The 20,292-nt window shown below is 36.1% G+C and overlaps 2 protein-coding genes and 1 pseudogene across 2 annotated transcripts; 2 read left to right on the forward strand and 1 right to left on the reverse strand.

Annotated features, from left to right (window-relative positions):
• The first annotated feature begins 2,375 nt into the window (after positions 1-2,375).
• LOC139898073 (uncharacterized) lies at positions 2,376-7,007 on the forward strand. Its single transcript, XM_071880781.1, has 8 exons — positions 2,376-2,908; positions 3,245-3,409; positions 3,529-3,621; positions 3,711-3,826; positions 4,088-4,186; positions 4,281-4,586; positions 5,544-5,708; positions 6,421-7,007. Exons 1-8 carry the CDS (start codon positions 2,537-2,539, stop codon positions 6,707-6,709), a joined length of 1,605 nt encoding a protein of 534 aa, XP_071736882.1. The 5' UTR covers positions 2,376-2,536; the 3' UTR covers positions 6,710-7,007.
• Positions 7,008-7,482: 475 nt separating this feature from the next.
• Positions 7,483-9,980, reverse strand: LOC139898074 (uncharacterized). Its single transcript, XM_071880782.1, has one exon. It carries the CDS (start codon positions 9,978-9,980, stop codon positions 7,752-7,754), a length of 2,229 nt encoding a protein of 742 aa, XP_071736883.1. The 3' UTR covers positions 7,483-7,751.
• Positions 9,981-11,211: 1,231 nt separating this feature from the next.
• On the forward strand, positions 11,212-18,531 carry LOC139901630 (probable plastid-lipid-associated protein 4, chloroplastic; annotated as a pseudogene).
• The last annotated feature ends 1,761 nt before the right edge of the window (positions 18,532-20,292 follow it).

The following is a 20,292-nucleotide window of genomic DNA, read 5'->3' on the forward strand; positions in this document are numbered from 1 at the left end:
GTTCGGGTCACTACAGAAACTTCTTAGTTTAATTATGTTAACATGTTGTGAATAGGGTTTCGTCTAAAAGTGTCGGGAAGCGGGTTTTCCGCTCACGTAAGTTGGACTTGGGGGTCAGAATATTTTAGTTCATTTGGACGCCGTCCCATTTGGTTGGACGCCGTCCTGTTCTTAAGTACTGGACGCAGTCCAGATAACTGGACGCCGTCCAGATGTGCTGCCTCCGATTTTTTTTTTTGGTCGTATTTTGGTATAACGAGGTTTGGGTCGTTACATTTTTTAAAAAACGTAGCAATTTTTTGGGTAAAATGTGGAGGGTTTTAGACAAAATATGAAGGTTTTTGGACAAAATATGAAGGTTTTTGGCAAAAATTTGGAGGTTTTTGGGCAAAATTTGAAGGTTTTGGGGCAACATATGAAAACTTTAGGGCAATTTTTTTCGCTGGGGGCAAAATCGAAAAACTCAAAATTTTTCCATTGAAAATTGCAAATCCAATGGGGGCGACTGACCCCCTCTGTCCCTGATTGCGACGTTTCGTGTTCAACTTATAATAATATAAAAACAATGATAAAACACTTAATCAATTAACACAAACGTCCAGGCAACAATAATCTGATCATTATAGCAACTAGCAAGTATTCAGTCAAGGTTCGTTCCACAGGGAGCAATTTACATGAATCTCAAAACACTAGTAATTATCATAAGTTGATTGGGGGATTTTGATAAAGTGTTGATTAAGCTAATATAAACCTAAGAGAGATTAACAAATAAGATAAAAAAAAGTGTCCACTTGACTATTCTACCTTTTGTCATAGTTTACCCAATTCATTCATTACACAACAATGTTCAAACATATAGTTTCATTTTCATTCGTCAACTTTCATAAAACCTCAACCAAATGAAATTCGTTAACTCACGTAGACTCATTTCAAAAAATCAAACTATGCTTTGATTGAGATCATTTAGACTCGATTTTGGATTAAAATTACTTAAAATTCTTTAATTATCAAAATCACTTAAGATAATCAAACACCACTATGTTGACTAAATACCAATTGAAAACCAACCCAACCAATAACACAATTACCTGAAATCTCCAAATTGGTTGTCTAGATCACACAAGGTGTTGAAGCACAAATTGTTTCACTATGAAAATCACTTAGAAAAACTACACAATCTATGTAATCAAAGTAAAGTCTAAAACAAATGCATAGCAATGGATCATCAATCAAGCACAATAATCATCAACTCATTCAAACACCTAATTCATAAATTAGGGCAAAATCCAAGCCTCAAGTTTACAAATCAAGTGAACACAAGTAATCTAAGCTAATATCATTGCATAAACAAGATTGAAATCAAGGAAATAACAATCATTCATCATTACAACTAAAATGGAGAAAAGCTACTACCAAAATGGAGAAGAAACACTAAAATGGAGAATGGATGATGGAGATCTAGCTTCTAGCTTCTTTATGTCTACTAATCTTTGACTTGGGACATGAAATTAGGCTGTAATCTTGATGGAATCATGATATGGACCTCAATCGCAGCTCTCTTCAGCAAAAACCCTAAAAATCGTATTTATAGTTGGCTGAAATTCTGGGCTGAATCAGCGATAGGTGCGCCGCACCTATGTAATGGTGCGCCGCACCATTGCACTAGAAGGAGGTGCGCCGCACCTTAACACGTGAAAATTGGGATTTGCCTTTTGACCCAAAATTTAGACTTTTTAGCTATAAGGTGCGCCGCACCGGGCATTTGGTGCGCTACACCATTTGCCTTGCCTGCACTTCCTTAACTTGCAAAATCCGTGCAAGTCATCAGCTCACTTTTACCAACGACATTGAGTGCATTTCATCTTTGCTCTTTCTAAGGTTCAATACTTGATCAATTTTGCACCATATTGGACTTTTAGCCTCATTTAGCCTTGAACCATCTTTTAAGCACCAAACCAACACTTCTAATCACCAAACTCTTCAAAACACAACGAATTAAGGATGATATTGCTTGGATAAATATGTGTAATTGGAGCAGTATCAGTCCCTTAGTGTTTCCGCTATTGTTTGTACCCACATACTAACTAAGCAATTTCTCTTCAACCCGAATATCTTTGAAGTTTTTTTTAGCCTTCTCGACAAAATTTGTAACTTTAGCCGACGATAAACACTTATACGGAGTACTTTTTTTTACTGTATATAATTGGAAGTTTAAAGTTTAAAACAGGTAGCCAGGTAGGTGATAAATAGTAGCCCACCGAGTCGAAACCTGCTTAACTCACCGACCCATTTAACAAAACTTGCCGAGTTAACTCGGAACGGCCAGCCAATAGCCATCATCCCTCCTTATCAAAACCACCTTACCATCATCTCACAACTCTTCCTCTTTACTTTCTCTCACTAAAATCCCCAGAGAGAAAATTCACCAAAAACCCTCAATAAAAAGGTAAAGTAAAAGTCCAACCTTTTTTTAATCTGATTAAAACATCATCTTGATTCTTGAATCCAAAAACCCCCAAAAAGATTTCAAACAAAAATGAGTCACACTGTATTCCAAACAGGCCAAATTATGCCAATCAATACCCATCTCATAGTACCCACCATTAAAACCTTATCATCGTCTCAGGCGAACCCTCAAAACCTTTTGTTACCGGTTTCCGGTCACCGGATTCCTCCGTTGAACAGAAAGTGTTTGGTGGTTAGGAATTCTTCAGCTATTGTTGATGGGGATTCTGTTGCTGGACTTGAAAGGTGTTTTAGGATGTCTCCGGCGGAGTGTCCGATGTCGGTACCGGCGTCTTCACATGGTCCGGTGATGAAAGGTGGACAATATGGTGCGTTTGGGGCTGTCACTTTGGAAAAATCAAAACTTGATATGACCCAGAAACAAACCAAGTCTAGCCCTGAGGTTTGTTAATTTTATTCCTTTTATTAGTATGTTAACTAAATTCATATGCTTTGTGTATGTATGTATCGATTTTGTAGTGGTTACAGAATTGGTTTGGGGGTGTTTGGTTAAGGGGAAATTAGTAAATGGTATAATAATGGGGCTAGGTCTCTTTATGTTCATTAGGAATTCAAGAAGTAGGTGACTGTATTGTTGAAAAGTTTAGATTTTTAGATAGTGCTGATTTAATATTGGGTAATTTAAACTTTAGGTTTTGTTTTGAGACATAGGCAGTATTTTGTATCCTATGTTTCATGAAACATGGGTAAAACGGTGATACCTTGGCTTGTTTTACAGGTTGCGATTGGCGGTGGTGGCGGAAATATTGGGAAGAGTATCAATTTTGGAGGAGGTGACGGAGGTGATGATGATGGTGACGATGACGATTACTTTGATGAATTTGATGATGGCGATGAGGGTGATGATGGTGGTCTCTTTAGGAGGCGAATTATTCTACCAGAGGTTGTTAAGCGTTTATGGTTTCTTCGTTTTTTCCTTAAACTTGCGTTATTACATTGCATATCGTAGTATTGCATATACGGTCAAGTCGTGAAGAGTAATGTTTTTTTTTATTGTTTCAGTTATTTGACCGTAAATTTCTTGAGGCTGTATTAAATGAGTGGCAAAAGACGATGATGGATTTGCCATCTGGACTGCGACAAGCTTATGAAATGGTATATGATATAGTTTTAATTATTAATTATTAACTATTAATAATTGTTGTAGATGGGGTAGTTTGTCTAATCTTTAGTGATCATATTAGGGTTTGGTCAGCTCAGCTCAATTGGTAAAATATATAGCAATAAATGCAAGGCCGACAACTGCAAGGTTTATTTCACGTTCGCTTCCTCAAGAGTTGTCTAGGGGATTTATTGGCAGGTAATATAGAGATATATATATATATATATTTTAATCTATTTATATAGCTTTATTTTGTCAGTATTCAATTGTATAAAATTCAGAAGTACATTATAAGAAGTTGAATATTCACTAGTATAGTTGTTTTCATGAAAGATCGAATATAAGACCTAGTCCTCAATTTGCATTTAATAGATTGTATGTTCCTTTCTTGCATGGTATATTCAAAGTTCCTATAAATTTTCATTATGTTTAGCATCCGATTTACGTTAATTTTATCAGGATGATTGCGGATCCCGCGTTTTTATATCGATTCCTTTTAGAGCAGGCAGCTACTATTGGTTCATCTGTATTGTGGGAGGTTAAGAATCGCAAAGAAAGGTAGTTTTTCTATATTCTCTACAAATGTATACAAATATTACATTTAATGATGCACAAGTTGATTTTTTTTTATGTATGGTGTATGCTACGTTAGGATAAAGGATGAATGGGATCTTGCTCTGATTAACGTGCTGACAGTAACAGCATGCAATGCTGTTGTTGTTTGGTCCCTTGCACCTTGTCGCTCGTACGGAAATACGTTTCGGTTTGACTTGCAAAATACTTTGCAAAAACTACCAAACAATATATTTGAGAGAAGCTACCCAATGAGGGAATTTGACATGCAAAAACGAGTCCAGTCTTTCTTTTATAAGGCGGCTGAGTTGTGTATGGTTGGGTTAACTGCGGGTGCCGCACAAGGTGCTCTTACAAACCTTGTTGCTAGCAAAAAGGAGGGAAGGTACGTAATATATTATATGTGTCATGTTCTTTTTCTTACGCATTATGTTTATACGTAGATGCATATTAGATACAGACTTTTGATTCAAGTAAAATAAGAACATAGATATAAGTTACACTGCTAAAGTACATTTACTAATATTTTGCTATCACAATTTTGCTAGTTAGGGTTAGGGGGTGTTTGGCATAGTGATTAGAAGATGATTATTTGATTATTACGTTTTCAAATTGTAAATAATCAATTAATAATGTACGGCAAATTCAACTATAAAATCACTCAATTGCGATTTAAGAGCCTCAAAACGTGAAATTGAAAAGCGGGTCACCCCTTACTGTAGCAAAACGTGATTATTAGATTATTTGATCCTTTCTTTTTCCGCCTGTATTTCTTCTTTATTGTTTGCTAATTTATCAAATAACCTGATTTACCAAACACTTACAAAACCGATCAATTAGATTATTGCGTTATCAAACAAGATAATTAAATCCAAACATCATTAAAACGCAAAACCAAACACCCTTTAAGTAGTCTTAGACTCATAATTACGTTATTCAGAAATAGCATAACTAGCCATTTTGAACTTTGGGTGCATTTGGATCCCTGACCCGTAAGAGATAATATTTAATGTAAATTGACTCATTTGTAAGTATATGGGTCAAATTATCCATCTCTGATACATAAGATAGTTTTAACTTCAGTTTGTAGAAATTGCAACATTCAACTAATGGTATTATTTCATCTAAGTGTTCAAGTCAGCTGCCTTATATAATGAAATATAAATAAATTAAAAAACCAACCGCACCTATAGGTTGTCATTGGGTAAATTCTACTTGTATATTTTTATGTTGAAAAGCTTGGGATATGTTATGTTTTGAAAATGTTAAAGATGTTATTGCGTCTTTGGTCCTTAATAATTTGTGTCTTGTCTGACTTATTTTGATGAACTTGATTGGTCAGATTATCGGTGACAACTCCAGCTGTGAGTGCTAATGCTCTTGGGTATGGTGCATTTCTTGGTATATATGCCAACTTGCGATATCAACTTTTATGTGGATTTGATAGAGCTATGGTCACCCAATTCGATGTTATTGGTGTTGGATTGGCTTTTAGCACCGCCCTGAGGTATGCTTAAATATATTGTGCCTATTAATTTTACGTTGACATATTCATTCTTGTTAATACATTGGAGATAAATTAACCACTGATGGATGAATTTTGTAGACCAAAACAACGATGTAATTTTTAGTAATGATCGGAACTATTTGGCTGTTATACTCGTTCTAAAATTTAGAGTTATACTCACTAAAAACTCACAACATGGATGATATCTCGTCACCCACAAATTAACTTTTAGATTTCAATTGATAATTTTAAATATATGAATGAATACTGCATAAATATTTATCTACCTCTAAAGACTAAAAAAGGATATTGGGTATACCAATTTTTTGTGCTTCCACGTGCCCTTTTTACAATGTTTTCCCGCTGAATTTTGGTTTTGCGATCTATCTCCCAAAACTTTTATTATTTTTGTATCCTCAAATAAAAACCCTTTCACAGTCTATATGAAATTGATTAAGAAATTAGGAGTTGTATGCATCAAAATAGACTTGAGATATAAATATAACTGAAATCGACCCATTAATATGTTAATAGTCGCATTTCCGCCTCTGGCTATAAGTAATCAGATATAAAAAAATTAGTACAATTGGCGATCTGTTTCATCCGTTTTAAGTAAGTTCATTCTGATAGATGGAAAAATCAGAAAAAAATGTATTTTGCTTTATTTGGTAGTTTAACTGGAAATCTGTTTCATCCTTTAACTTTTATACAGAATCATGAATGCACAATTAGGAGAGACATCACGGCTAGCCTGGCTGGGAGTGGAGGTGGACCCCTTAGCCCACTCGGACGACTTACTGAAACAAGCATACAATCGACCATCTGAAATGGTCAACAGCAGCTCGTCTCCAAAATGGTTCATATCAAAGAACCCAGTAACATCAGGGCTCGGTCTTCTTGGATTCAAGCAAGACCAAAGTGAAACCACCGCAGAGGGAGGTGCACCACCACAACCTAAGGCCCGAAGAAAGAGAATTGTTAGGAAAAAGGTGACAACCTGAGTGCATCACCTGGGTGAGTCGACTCGGTTTTGTAATGTATTGGTGTGTACACATGGAGGACTAACGATTCCTAGTGATGATGGGGAAACTTCGTTTTGACATGATGGGAATCGATTTAAAACTGGTATACCTATTGTACCTATATACTTGTAATGCACCAGTTGAAACTATGGGATTTTTTGCAGCTCTCATTATCGCTTAGATTGAGATTTTTAGTAACTGGAACCTAAATGCTGAGTTATGAACAAATAATAAGGAATATGTATTTCTTGTAGGAAAGAAACTCCCTTTTGAATTATATTTCTTAGTCAAATATCTACTAGAATTGCATATGTTTATTAGTTGTTTTCGTATAATGTTGTGTAGGTGGTGAGAAGGTTGCATTTGATTACCTCTAAATCGAATGGTTCTAGAATCAACGTGTTTTTTTTTTTTTACCGCTAAATGACATATGATGTTAAATACTTAAATGGTTCAGCATTCACTGCTAATCTAAACTATTTAGTGCTAATCTAAACTATTCAGAGTTGAATTACTCTCTTAACTGTTAAAAATACCTAAAATTCATGTAGTATTTTCTTTAAATTATATCAACAATTGCGAAACAACTATAATATGTTTTTCATTCATGTGAATGGTTAGTAAAATAAAATTTACATCATTAACATTGTTGATCCAAAATAATTATCATATGAACCATGAACCAAGTTGATTCAAATGCTTTGAATAATTCAGATTGTATGAACCATTCAATGTTTAATATCTTGTTTTATCAAATGCACCTTAAAGCTCCCCTTCCTGTGATCATAGGTCGTGATTCGGTAGACCTTTGAAATATAAGAATTCTTGAACCTGTTTGGCCAAATGGTCGAACCTTAACCAACTCAATACGGAGTATTATTTTTCAAATTACCATGTCAATGGAACCTAACTAGGTTATACGTTGGAGACCTGTTCACCACATCTAAGAACACACCAAACTGTTAGTTCCATGGTGGAAGTTCATCTTCATAACAGGGCTGAAACCTAATCCGACCCACAGTCACGCATCATCAATAATAACAGTTTCACTTGTGTTGCTAATATGACCCATTAAGGCCCTCAAATTACCACAAAGGTTCATCTTTTCAACACACAACCCATCACCAGATACAAAAACATGAAACTTATCTTGAACCTCAATCCAACTACACCCTGGTTGCTTCACGACCCGTTTCTCTTTCAATGAACCCCTCACTTTCTCCACCACCTCCCACCGACCCATTTCCGCATTCATATTCGCTAACGTCACATAATTCGAACCCTTTTCAGGTTCGATTTCCAAAAGCTTCTCAACAGCAAATTTACCCAATCTTAAATCCATTCTCACTCGACACGCATTAATCAACGCACCCCAAATTCCCACATTATCATCACCTTTTATTTCCTTCGCCATTAAAAACGCACTTTCCAACCTCCCTGCTCTTCCAAACAAGTCAACCATACACGCATAATGCTCGGTCAACGGCTGAATCGAATGTTTTCTAACCATTGATTCAAATAATCTTAACCCTTGATCAACCAAACCCGAATGGCTACAAGCAGATAGAGCCCCAATGAAGGTGACCTCATCCGGGCCCACACCCGCAACCACCATATCATCCACGACCCGCACCGCTTCAGCCCCGTTTCCATTCAAAGCGTACCCATCAATCAATGAATTCCAAGAAACAACATCCACCCTTGGCTTATAACAAAACACACATTTAGCACTTGACATTTTACCACATTTGGCATACATAGTGATTAAGGAATTAGTAACAAATATGTCATGTTCATAACCGGTCTTTATAACTAGCTCATGAACTTGTGTACCCGTTTGTAAAGCTGCTAGATTTGCACACGAACTTAATACAGTAGCATACGTTGATTCATCAGGTTTATTACCATTTTCTATCATCATAACGAAATACTTGAATGCATCGAGGTACAAACCGTTATGGGTAAAGCCCGAAATTAAAGAATTCCATGTCACTATGTTCTTGTTCTTTGTTTTATTGAAAAAGTCAACTGCTTTATCCATTTCCCCTACTTGTGCATAACCAGCAATCATAGTGTTCCATGAAACCACATCTTTTCGCCCCATTTTGTTAAACAAATCACATGCTTCATTCATCATCCCATTTTGTGCATATCCTACAATCATTGTGTTCCAACAGACAGTGTCTCGATTACTTACACGATCGAATATTTCACGAGCTTCAAGTAATCTTTTGTTTTGAACAAAACCCGAGATCATTGCTGTTTGAGCACCAACATTCTTGAAAGGCATAAGATTTAGTAACTTGTTCGCTTCATGTAAGTTACCAACACGAACGTATCCATTGATCATAGTAGTCCATGAAACAGCATTTTTTTCAGGCATTTCATTAAAAAGGCTCAACGCTTCATCAATTCGAGAGTTTTGTACATACGCTGCTATCATCGCGTTCCATGACACCGCATTTTTAACTAAAATCCTATCAAACAATCTCCTAGCCTCTATTATTTGGCCATTTCTACCGAGTCCATATAACATAGTCACCCAAGAAACAACATTCGGATTTGGTATACGCTCAAAGTATTCCCACGCAGATCCTAAATCACCAACCTCAATAAACCCATCCACCATTAAATTCCACGAAACCACATCTTTAACAGGCATTTGTTCAAAAAAATTTACCCCTAAACTCATATCCCCAATCTTTGTATAACCTCCAAGCATCGAATTCCACGAAAGCAAATCTTTCACAGGCATTTCATCAAACATCTGTCTAGCTTCCATTACTCTTTTACTATTCACATAGCCCGAAATCATAGCATTCCAACAAGCTGGATTCATCTTATCAGGCATCAAATTAAACAACTTTTTAGCACTATCAAGCTCCCCGTTACGCGTATAACACGTAATCATCAAAGTCCAAGTATAAATGTCTCTGTGAGGCATTTCATCGAACAGTTTACGTGCCTTGTCAACTCTGTCATTGTGTAAACAACCTGCAATCATTGTGTTCCAAGAAACTAAATTTCGTTGAGGCATTTTATCAAACAGGTATAATGCATCGTTGATCCTTCTGTTTTTCGAGTAAACAGAGATCATAGAGTTGAATGTAACAGTGTTCCGGTGAGTCATTTGGCTGAATAGGTTATAAGCTTCATCGACCTGACCCGATTTACCAAACCTAGTAATTTTGCTATTTTGCTGAAATATGAGTGTCCCATTTTGGATAACAGATTGAAGCCTCGTTTTCATGATTCTTGAAATTATAATTAACACACGTAAAGATCATGAATAGTTGCATGATAAATTGGTCATTTCCTTATTTTTTTTATAGCTTTTTTTAACTAATTGTATATCTGTATTGTATAAAGGGTTATTTAAAATTATATCGGTATTACTTGTCTTTTTAAAATTATTTTTAAAATTATTATGATTATGATATAATTTATGAATTCGGCTCTACACCGATTTTGGAGAATTCTTAAAGGAGAAAACTCTCAATAAGTATAGAATTACATTAACGAAGATTAATTAACATATCTTTGAACCACTATAAATCAATTAGTGTAGTTATTTGAAGGGTGGATTTCATGGAGTACCGTTGCTCTTGTTTAAATTGTTTAAGTAGGATTTGACTTAAAGTTTTGGCATATGTTCGAAAATTAATTAGATATTGTATATTGTATGTATGACAATCGACTAGTCGAGCTAAAAATATAGGATACAAACTCTATGATTGATATTTTTTATTGATCACTATATAAAATTTAAATGAAATCATGAAGGTTTCTTCATCATATAATGCGTTGCACATATTCTAGCTTGAACTTAAGTTGTTTACTTGATATTGATAGAGTTCAAAAACTTGAAGCAGCAAATTCGAAAAAGGAACCACTCATATCTCATTTACTAGATGGAAATTGGGAACTCGTATACACCATTTCACAATCAGTTCTACAAACTAATAAGGTTACTTTATATGTTGCACATTATAAGTGTCTTATGAAACAACATGATTAGATTTACTTAAATTTACCGGCTGAATTACCTTTACCACAAACAAACAAACAAAAAAACAACAACATGATTTGCTGCTCTGCAACTTCGACACTCGACTTCATTATGCATATAGAAATAAAAATTTACATATAGAGCAACTTAATCAGTCAAAGCTCAAAAGGCTCGTTTAATCATGGCAACAGTGCCTCGGGATCTCGGGATCCAGCCAAAAATATACATGTAAGTGGGACTAAATATGGTGAAGTTCGATGAACAGAAATGATTGTGTACATAACAAAAATGTTTGTGTACATATCATCACCCTTATTATATTGTGTAGTTACTTTTGAATTATAAAAGTATTATAATGTCATAGATGTGATAGCACAACATCAGCAGATCAAAATTCTCTCATTATAGTCTATAACTAATAGGAAAAAACAACCTTATATTGACAACCACATAATACATCTTGAAATTCTCTATGGCCTTATTATGCACACTCTCAACCACCACCACCATTGCCACCACCACCACCACAAAGCACCATGTTTCTAAACTCTTCCACCCTCATTCAGACGTCTCTACAACTACTTTTCCGGCAACCAACTGCCACTATTCAGTCAGACACTTCTCAAAATCAAAATTAGGACTAATGTTTCTTTCTTCAGATATTTCTTGAATAAACTCAAGATTGCCGAGTCCACTAAACAAGAGCTTCTTGAAGCCATTGATCCTCTTGATGATGGTGCTTTAGCTTCTCTTAAAGATCAACAAACAATTGAGCAGGTTTTCAATTATTTACATATTACACTATAAAACAATATGAAGTTTTTTTTTTTTTTTTTTTTTTTTTTTTTTTTTTTAGCATGACTAGTTTTGTTGTTTAGGACTGAATTGCACTACAGATTCTTAAAAAGTAAAAGTCCAAAGGACAAATTTTTAACACCGAAAAATGCTATGAACTTGCTCTTTTCAAGAATAGTTTGAAAGAAAAACCATATTGACTGAGACACTGTTGAAAGATATGAACTTGTGCTACATTCGAAAGATATTAAGAAAATTGTTCACGGGTCAACCAAATTCCACTCATTTTGTTCCATTACCCAACTCCTGACCCGGCCATTTTGCCACCTGTATAAAGAACTTATCAACTAATACAAGCAGAAGAAAGTAATTTCATTAACAAGTGTATGAATGAATCAGTGGACTATCTGAAAAGGAATAACATGAAAGTTCCATCATCCATGATCATACAATGTGCTGAGCTTGGACATAAATTGTTTGCTGATTTAGATAGTTCGAAAACTTGAAGCAGCAAATCAAACTAAAGAGCCTCTCAAGTCTCTCTTACTAGACGGAAAATGAGAACTCATATACACTACTTCACAATCAGTTCCAAAAAACTAAGGTCTCTGTATTTCATAATGATAACTTTTAACGCGTTTTAGGAATTATGATCATTTAAATATTTATTCACAAGGTGTCTTCTTCAACAGAGACCCAAGCTCCTTAGGTCACGTGTAAACTATCAAGCGATAAATGTCGGCACACTTAAAGCTCAAAATATGGAATCATTTCCAACCTTTAACCAGGTATCTTCTTAACTATCATGCGATTGTTTAACAGTCTGAAATCTTGTTGTGTATTCTTTTTACCGTAAAAATGAAAATAAGACTATTATCAACGGAATCTAGGTGACAGCAGACCTAGCATCAGTGAAAGTCAAAAAGGAATCCGTGAAAATATATTCAAGATTTTTGGATTGGTAAGATTTCTTACATTTTTGTTCTAAAATATTTACATTTGAACCTCATGTCCTAATAAAAGTCTAACTACAACTTTTGATTCATGTTTTAAAGATTCGTGTTAAACCGCTGGATACAGCTCAAGGTTATCTGGAAATAACATACCTGGATGAAGACTTGAGGTAAAAGTCAAACATTTGTAGAGGTTCTACGTGTTTCACAAGCTTCATACTAGTTTTTATATTTTAATATACTTTGCAGGGTACCAAGAGGCAGTGAGGGAAACCTGTTTGTCTTAAGAATGATTGATCCTTCTTATCGATGTTAAAATACAATGCAAATTTAGAATAATATAGAATTAGTAAATGTATATGGGTAAAATATCTAGATATTAATATATATATGAAAAATATCTAGATATTAAAATGTAAGGAAAAATCTAGATATTTATGTGTGTAAGAAATATCTAGATATTTATATGTATAAAAATATCTAGATATTTATATATATCCATGGAAATATCTAGTTTCTAGAAACTTCCATGGAGTAGTATAAATATAGGTGGGTGTTTCATTTGTGTAAGGTGTGAAGTTGTGAGAGTGAAATAAGAAGTGAGTTGTGAAGAAGAGAAGAAGAGTGTGAGTTAGCGAAAGTAGAGAAGATAAAGCTTGTAAGTAATATTGTAATTGTAATTTAATATAAGTGTTTTTGTTAAGTTTCCCGATCAAGCCTTAGTTTGTGTTTAAGTTCTTAGTGCACTTGTGTTGTTCTTATTATATGGTCGGCTCTGCCGCCTAAGTGATACATGGTCGGTTATACCGCCTAAATGATATATGGTCGACACTGTCGCCTAAGTATTATTGTGCACTAAGGATTCATAAAATTAAAGGCTAACCAACGTCAAAGTGTTGGTGTAGTGAGTCTAGTATAGTCTAGATCCTCTATAGTGGGTGTGTTGGGCTTGTCAAAGCTTCCAACAATTGGTATCAGAGCGGGTCGTTTGGGACCATTGCTAGTGGAGGTACTCATCGGTAAACGTTGGACGTTTACATTGACTTGTTTTCACCAAGGCTCTAAGGGAGATTCTGTCGGAGCACAGTTAGGAACTGTGAAAGCTCATCGGTCTGGGACAAAGCTTATTGGAGGTTGGACGTCATGATGGCAGATCCTGCAAGTACCAGCAGTGGAATCAAGAGTCTCAATAACCACAACTATGGTTATTGGCGGACTTGTATAGAATCCTACCTACAAGGACAGGATTTATGGGAAATAGTTGCTGGCAGTGACACAATGCCTCCACCGAAAGAAAATGCCGAAGCCTTTAGAAAATGGAACATCAAGGCCGGAAAGGCTTTATTTATATTGAAGACTACAATCGAGGAGGATCTATTGGAGCACATCCGTGACGAGAAAACACCAAAGGCAGCTTGGGAAACTTTTGAAAAATTATTTTCAAAGAAGAATGAAGCACGACTCCAGCTCTTGGAAAATGAGCTCGCAGGTATCTCACAAGGAAGTCTATCTATTTCTCAGTATTTCACCAAGGTGAAATCTATTTGTCGTGAGATATCTCAACTTGCTCCTGAAGAGAAAGTGAGTGATGCAAGGATGAAGAGAATTATCATCCACGGCTTAAGATCCGAGTATAATGGATTTATAGCCGCTGTGAGAGGATGACCTACTCAACCATCATTAATAGAGTTGGAGAATCTATTGGCTAATCAAGAGGCATTAGCCAAGCAGATGAATGAAGTAACCATAAAAGACGGAGAAGATGCACTCTTCACCAATAAGAAGAAAGCAACATCTCGAAGACAAGAGACGATGAAAGAAAGTAAGACATATGGGTGGAAGGGTCACCCAAAATCAAAAGGCAACGCTTCAGGGGGAGCTCAACAAGGAAGAAGAGATCGCCAACAATACGGGGAAAATGATAAGAGAAAGAATGGTGAATGCTTCAATTGTGGCAAGAAGGGTCATTTTGCTCGAGATTGTAGATTCCCCAGAAGGCGAACTTTTGAAGGAAATGTGGCCGCCGCAAGAGATGAGAAGAAAGAGGTCACATTCGAAGCAACCATTAATGAGGAAACATGGGATGCAGAAGCAGGACTCTCCGTTGAAGCTGACATGGATGATCAAGCTCTTGCAGCAACCTTAAAGTCAAAAATAAACTACAAAGATGATTAGATCATCGATTCTGGGTGCTCAAATCATATGACCAACGATGTGACAAAGCTGCAAGAAATGGAGGATTACAAAGGAAAGAGAGTCGTGTTGACAGCCGACAATTCAAGGTTGTCTATTTCTCACATTGGAAAGACAATAATTACAAATGAAGGCGACTCTCATAAGCTCCAACTCGAGAAGGTGTATCTTGTCCCTGGCCTAAAGAAGAATTTACTGTCAGTACCACAATTGACAGCAGAAGGGAACTATGTGCTCTTTGGACCAGAAGATGTGTCCGTATTCAAGAGAGTGAAGGTGGTTGGCAATCCAATTATGCAAGGAAGAAGAATAGAGTCGGTCTATGTACTATCTGCTGAAACAGCATATGTGGATAAGACTCGAAAGAATGAGACGGCTGATCTTTGGCATGAACGTCTTGGACATGTGGGCTACAACAAGTTAAAGGAGATGATGGTGAAACACATAGTAAATGGGCTTCCTCAAATTGATATCCGAACAAATACAATATGTGCTGGATGTCAATTTGGAAAAGCTCACCAATTGCCATTCAAGGAGTCACAACATCAGTCCAAGACACCACTAGAGCTCATACACTCAGACGTCTTTGGCCCAGTGAAACAAACATCACTTGGAGGAATGAAGTATATGGTGACATTCATTGATGACTTCTCAAGGTATGTGTGGGTTTACTTCATGAAGGAAAAGTCGGAGACTTTTCAGAAGTTTAAAGAGTTCAAGAAGAAGATAGAAAGTGAGCTCAATAATAAGATTAGGTGCTTACGCACAGATAATGGAGGAGAATATTTATCGACTGAGTTCAATATGTATCTTGAGAAGCACAAGATCAGAAGGCAATTAACTTGCCCTAATACTCCACAACAGAATGGAGTGGCAGAACGTAAGAATCGTCATCTTGCTGAAACCTGTCGAAGTATGCTTCATGGTAAGAATGTACCAGGAAGATATTGGGCCGAATGTATGAGGACGGCTTCATACGTGATTAACAGACTCCCACAAACAAAGTTGGGATATATTTCACCATATGAAAGATTATGGAAGATCAAGCCAACCGTCAACCATCTCAAGGTTTTTGGATGTGTATGCTACGTCTTCGTACCAGATCATCTACGAAGCAAATTTGATAAGAAGGCAATTTGGTGCATTTTTGTCAGTTATGATGAATCAAGAAAAGGATGGAGATGTTGTGATCCAAATACTGGGAAGTGTCATACTTCAAGAAATGTGGTATTTGATGAAGCTTCTTCATGGTGGTCACCTCAAAAGATAGAGCTTCCAGAATCTCATGGATTAGAAGAAGTTCCAGAAGAGAAAGAAGAACATAAAGAGCACATATCGGATCCAATTAAAGAAGGAGATGGATCGTACTCTAAGGAAACGAGTCCATGGAAAACTGGGGTACATCAATCTACATTCGAAGAGGTTCATCCAAGCCAAATGGATGCCGAGGAGCATGTGCAAGAATTACGGAGATCAACAAGGCCGAGGCAACCTAATCCGAGGTATGCCAATGCTGCTCATGTGGATGAATTAATACATATTGAGCCTTCTACTTATGAAGAAGCAGCACAAAGTCAAGAATGGCAGAAAGCGATGGAAGAAGAAATTAATGCACTAAAAGAAAACCAGACATGGAGTTTAGTTCCAAAGTCAAAAGATGTAAAACCAATATCTTGTAAATGGGTTTACAAGGTGAAGACTCGATCAGATGGCTCCATTGAAAGGTATAAAGCTCGACTTGTTGTTAGAGGTTTTTCTCAACAATATGGGCTGGATTATGAAGAAAAATTTAGTCCAGTGGCGAAGATCACAACAATTCGTGCTCTACTAGCTTTAGCCGCTAGCAAATCTTGGAAGCTGTGGCAGATGGATGTCAAGAACGCTTTCTTACATGGAGAACTTGACAAAGAAATTTATATGGAGCAACCAAGAGGCTTTGAGAACAAGTCCCATCCTGACCATGTCTGCAAATTAAAGAAAGCACTATACGGTTTGAAGCAGGCTCCAAGAGCTTGGTACGGGAAAATTGGTGAGTTCTTAGTACAAAGTGGTTTCACAGTTGCTCCTTCAGATTCTAGTTTATTTGTGAAACAAGATCAAGGAAAACTAGCCATAGTGCTAGTATATGTGGATGACTTAATCATCACGGGAGATCACTATGAGGAGATCCAAAGAACAAGAGAGAATCTGTCTATCAGATTTCATATGAAGGAGCTTGGAGAACTCAAACATTTCCTTGGACTCGAAATAGAGCAGAAAAGAGAAGGATTATTTCTGGGACAACAGAAATATGCGCGAGATCTTTTACAAAAGTACGGAATGCTTAATTGCAAACCTATCTCAACTCCGATGGATCCGAATACAAAACTACGAGCAGATGAAGGAAAAAGTCTTCAAGATGTTACCATGTATCGAAAGATGGTCGGAAGTCTTATTTATCTCACACTAAGCCGGCCAGACATATCTTATGCAGTTGGAGTGGTTAGTCGATACATGAGCAATCCAAAGAAGCCTCACCTTGATGTTGTACGACGCATCTTAAGGTATGTTAAAGGCACTATTAACTTTGGCATTTTGTACAAGAAAACAAAAGAATGTCACGTGACTGGATATTGTGACGCCGATTACGCTGGAGACTATGATACACGACGGTCAACAACTGGATACATGTTTAGTCTTGGATCAGGAGTAATATCATGGTGCAGCAAGAGACAACCAACAGTATCCTTGTCAAGCACTGAAGCAGAATATCGATCGGCAGCATCAGCAACACAAGAAATTACTTGGTTGAAGCAGCTAATGGAAGATCTTCATCAATCAACAGATTATCAAGTAAAGCTTTTCTGCGATAACCTATCAGCTATACGACTAGCAGAAAATCCAGTCTTTCATGCAAGAACAAAACATATAGAAGTACACTATCACTATGTTCGCGAGAAGGTCCTTGAAGGGGAGATCAAGATGGTGCCAACAAAGACAGATGAACAGGTTGCAGATATATTCACCAAGAGCCTAAGTAAACCGAAGTTTACAAAATTCAGAGAAGCACTTGGAATGGTCTGCAAGACATCGTTGGAAGAAAATTTGCATTGAGGGGGAGTGTTAAAATACAATGCAAATTTAGAATAATATGGAATTAGTAAATGTATATGGGTAAAATATCTAGATATTAATATGTATATGAAAAATATCTAGATATTAAAATGTAAGGAAAAATCTAGATATTTATGTGTGTAAGAAATATCTAGATATTTATATGTATAAAAATATCTAGATATTTATATATATCCATGGAAATATCTAGTTTCTAGAAACTTCCATGGAGTAGTATAAATATAGGTGGGTGTTTCATTTGTGTAAGGCGTGAAGTTGTGAGAGTGAAATAAGAAGTGAGTTGTGAAGAAGAGAAGAAGAGTGTGAGTTAGCGAAAGTAGAGAAGATAAAGCTTGTAAGTAATATTGTAATTGTAATTTAATATAAGTGTTTTTGTTAAGTTTCCCGATCAAGCCTTAGTTTGTGTTTAAGTTCTTAGTGCACTTGTGTTGTTCTTATTATATGGTCGGCTCTGCCGCCTAAGTGATACATGGTCTGTTATACCGCCTAAATGATATATGGTCGACACTGTCGCCTAAGTATTATTGTGCACTAAGGATTCATAAAATTAAAGGCTAACCAACGTCAAAGTGTTGGTATAGTGAGTCTAGTATAGTCTAGATCCTCTATAGTGGGTGTGTTGGGCTTGTCAAAGCTTCCAACAATCGAGTCCCCTTGTGATGCAAGCGCAAAAACAGTGAACATAGATGGTCTTCTGAGAAGATACAAGACTTTGTTAAGAACCTCATAAGCGAAGCAACTTGTTGATTCAAAAAATTCGGGCTTCTACCCCTGATAATCTGAAATGTATTGTACAATAGCACCATATAATAATCTGTAAACATTGGTCAAACCTTCATATTTGCCTCTATAATCAAGGATTATATGCAGAATGTAGAGTTTTGAAATAATTACATTCACAGTCTGGGTACTTGGACGATTAGACCCTACAAGGTCCCGACTGACTAGTGTTGGAGGTTTTATTGAAATTTCGTGTAGGGTAAAATAATCGATAGCCGGATAAATCACTGAATCGTGGTATCACTTTCCGAAAGTAATTATTCGACCCTTATTGCCTGGGTTACACGAATATCACTTTAGGATAAGACAGAGATTAGTTCTTGTTATTGGCAGTAAACAAGAACTCTTTTGCATAAGAGTATTAAGGTGTTTTTCGTATATCTTATTCTCATAAATGATAGTCCTTATTTATAGGCACCCAAAAATAAGTATTATTCCACGATGGAGATGTTTCACTAACTAATTTCGTTTTCAAATCTAAAACAAATCATTTACATAAAGTTGTTTGTTTTATTTCCAACAACCAAATCAAGGAAATCGTTTTCAAATCTAAACAAATCCTTTACATAAAGTTGTTTGTTTTATTTCCAACAACCAAATCAAGGAAATCGTTTTCAAATCTAAAACAAATCATTTACATAAAGTTGTTTGTTTTATTTCCAACAACCAAATCTAGGAAATCTTTTTCAAATCTAAAACAAATCCTTTACATAAAGTTGTTTGTTTTATTTCCACGATGGAGATGTTTCACCTAGTGCAGGAATAATACTTCCGTAATCACTCAAATTTGTGATAATGGAAAACCACTTTCGGGTCCGGGCAATCTATCACTTAATGGGTGTACACTCCGTACCTCCTAACTCGTTTACAAGTGTAGATTAAATCCCTCAATTACACTAAATTTCCAACAATCCTCCCCAATTTAGTGCAATTCGTTTCATGAGAATTAAACAAATTAAAACAAAAACTTATGCATAAATGAAAATATCTTGAAGATTGAATTTTCACCTTAGTACATTACACATTCCAAATATTCGAGAATCGGGGTGTTCTAAGAATTGAACCCTTCAACCCATTTGAATAACTGAAAATAACATACACATAAGTTTTCAAATACTCTAAAGCTATCCTGACACTTTACAAGCCATGTGTCCATATCCATTCATGAATGTATCTAAAGCAAAAGTCCAAGCTTTGTTGAAGCGGCAAAACTTCACATTCACATAGGTAGTTCATTTCAGTCATGCACCTGCTATTGCACTTTTTCAAATAAACCATTAAGAAGCTAAACTTCATCCTCACCTTCAACAAGTTCGAGTACATACATTACCTTGGGATGATACAAAATTTTGTACTCCAAATTTCTAAGTATAAGCCTTCCACATTTAATTCAACTTCTAATTTTCATCAGAAGGGAATTGGGTATCTTATAATTAGAAATTTATGTGGACTTTAAACCCATCCCCACAGCAGACTTGTTCACCAAGTCTCTTGCCAATCCCTTCATCAAGTGATCAGCTAAATTCTGTTGTGACCTCACGAACACTATAGAAATCACCCCATTCATGATGAGTTCACGAATCATGCTATGTCTGACACCTAAGTGTCTAGACTTTCCATTGTACATCTGGCTATAAGCCTTTGCCAATGTCACAGCACTATCACAATGGATAGACATGGGTGCTATAGGTTTAGGCCATAATGGTATCTCATGGATC

The sequence above is a fragment of the Rutidosis leptorrhynchoides genome, chromosome 3 (genome assembly GCF_046630445.1).
Source record: "Rutidosis leptorrhynchoides isolate AG116_Rl617_1_P2 chromosome 3, CSIRO_AGI_Rlap_v1, whole genome shotgun sequence".
NCBI classification, from domain to species: Eukaryota; Viridiplantae; Streptophyta; class Magnoliopsida; order Asterales; family Asteraceae; genus Rutidosis; species Rutidosis leptorrhynchoides.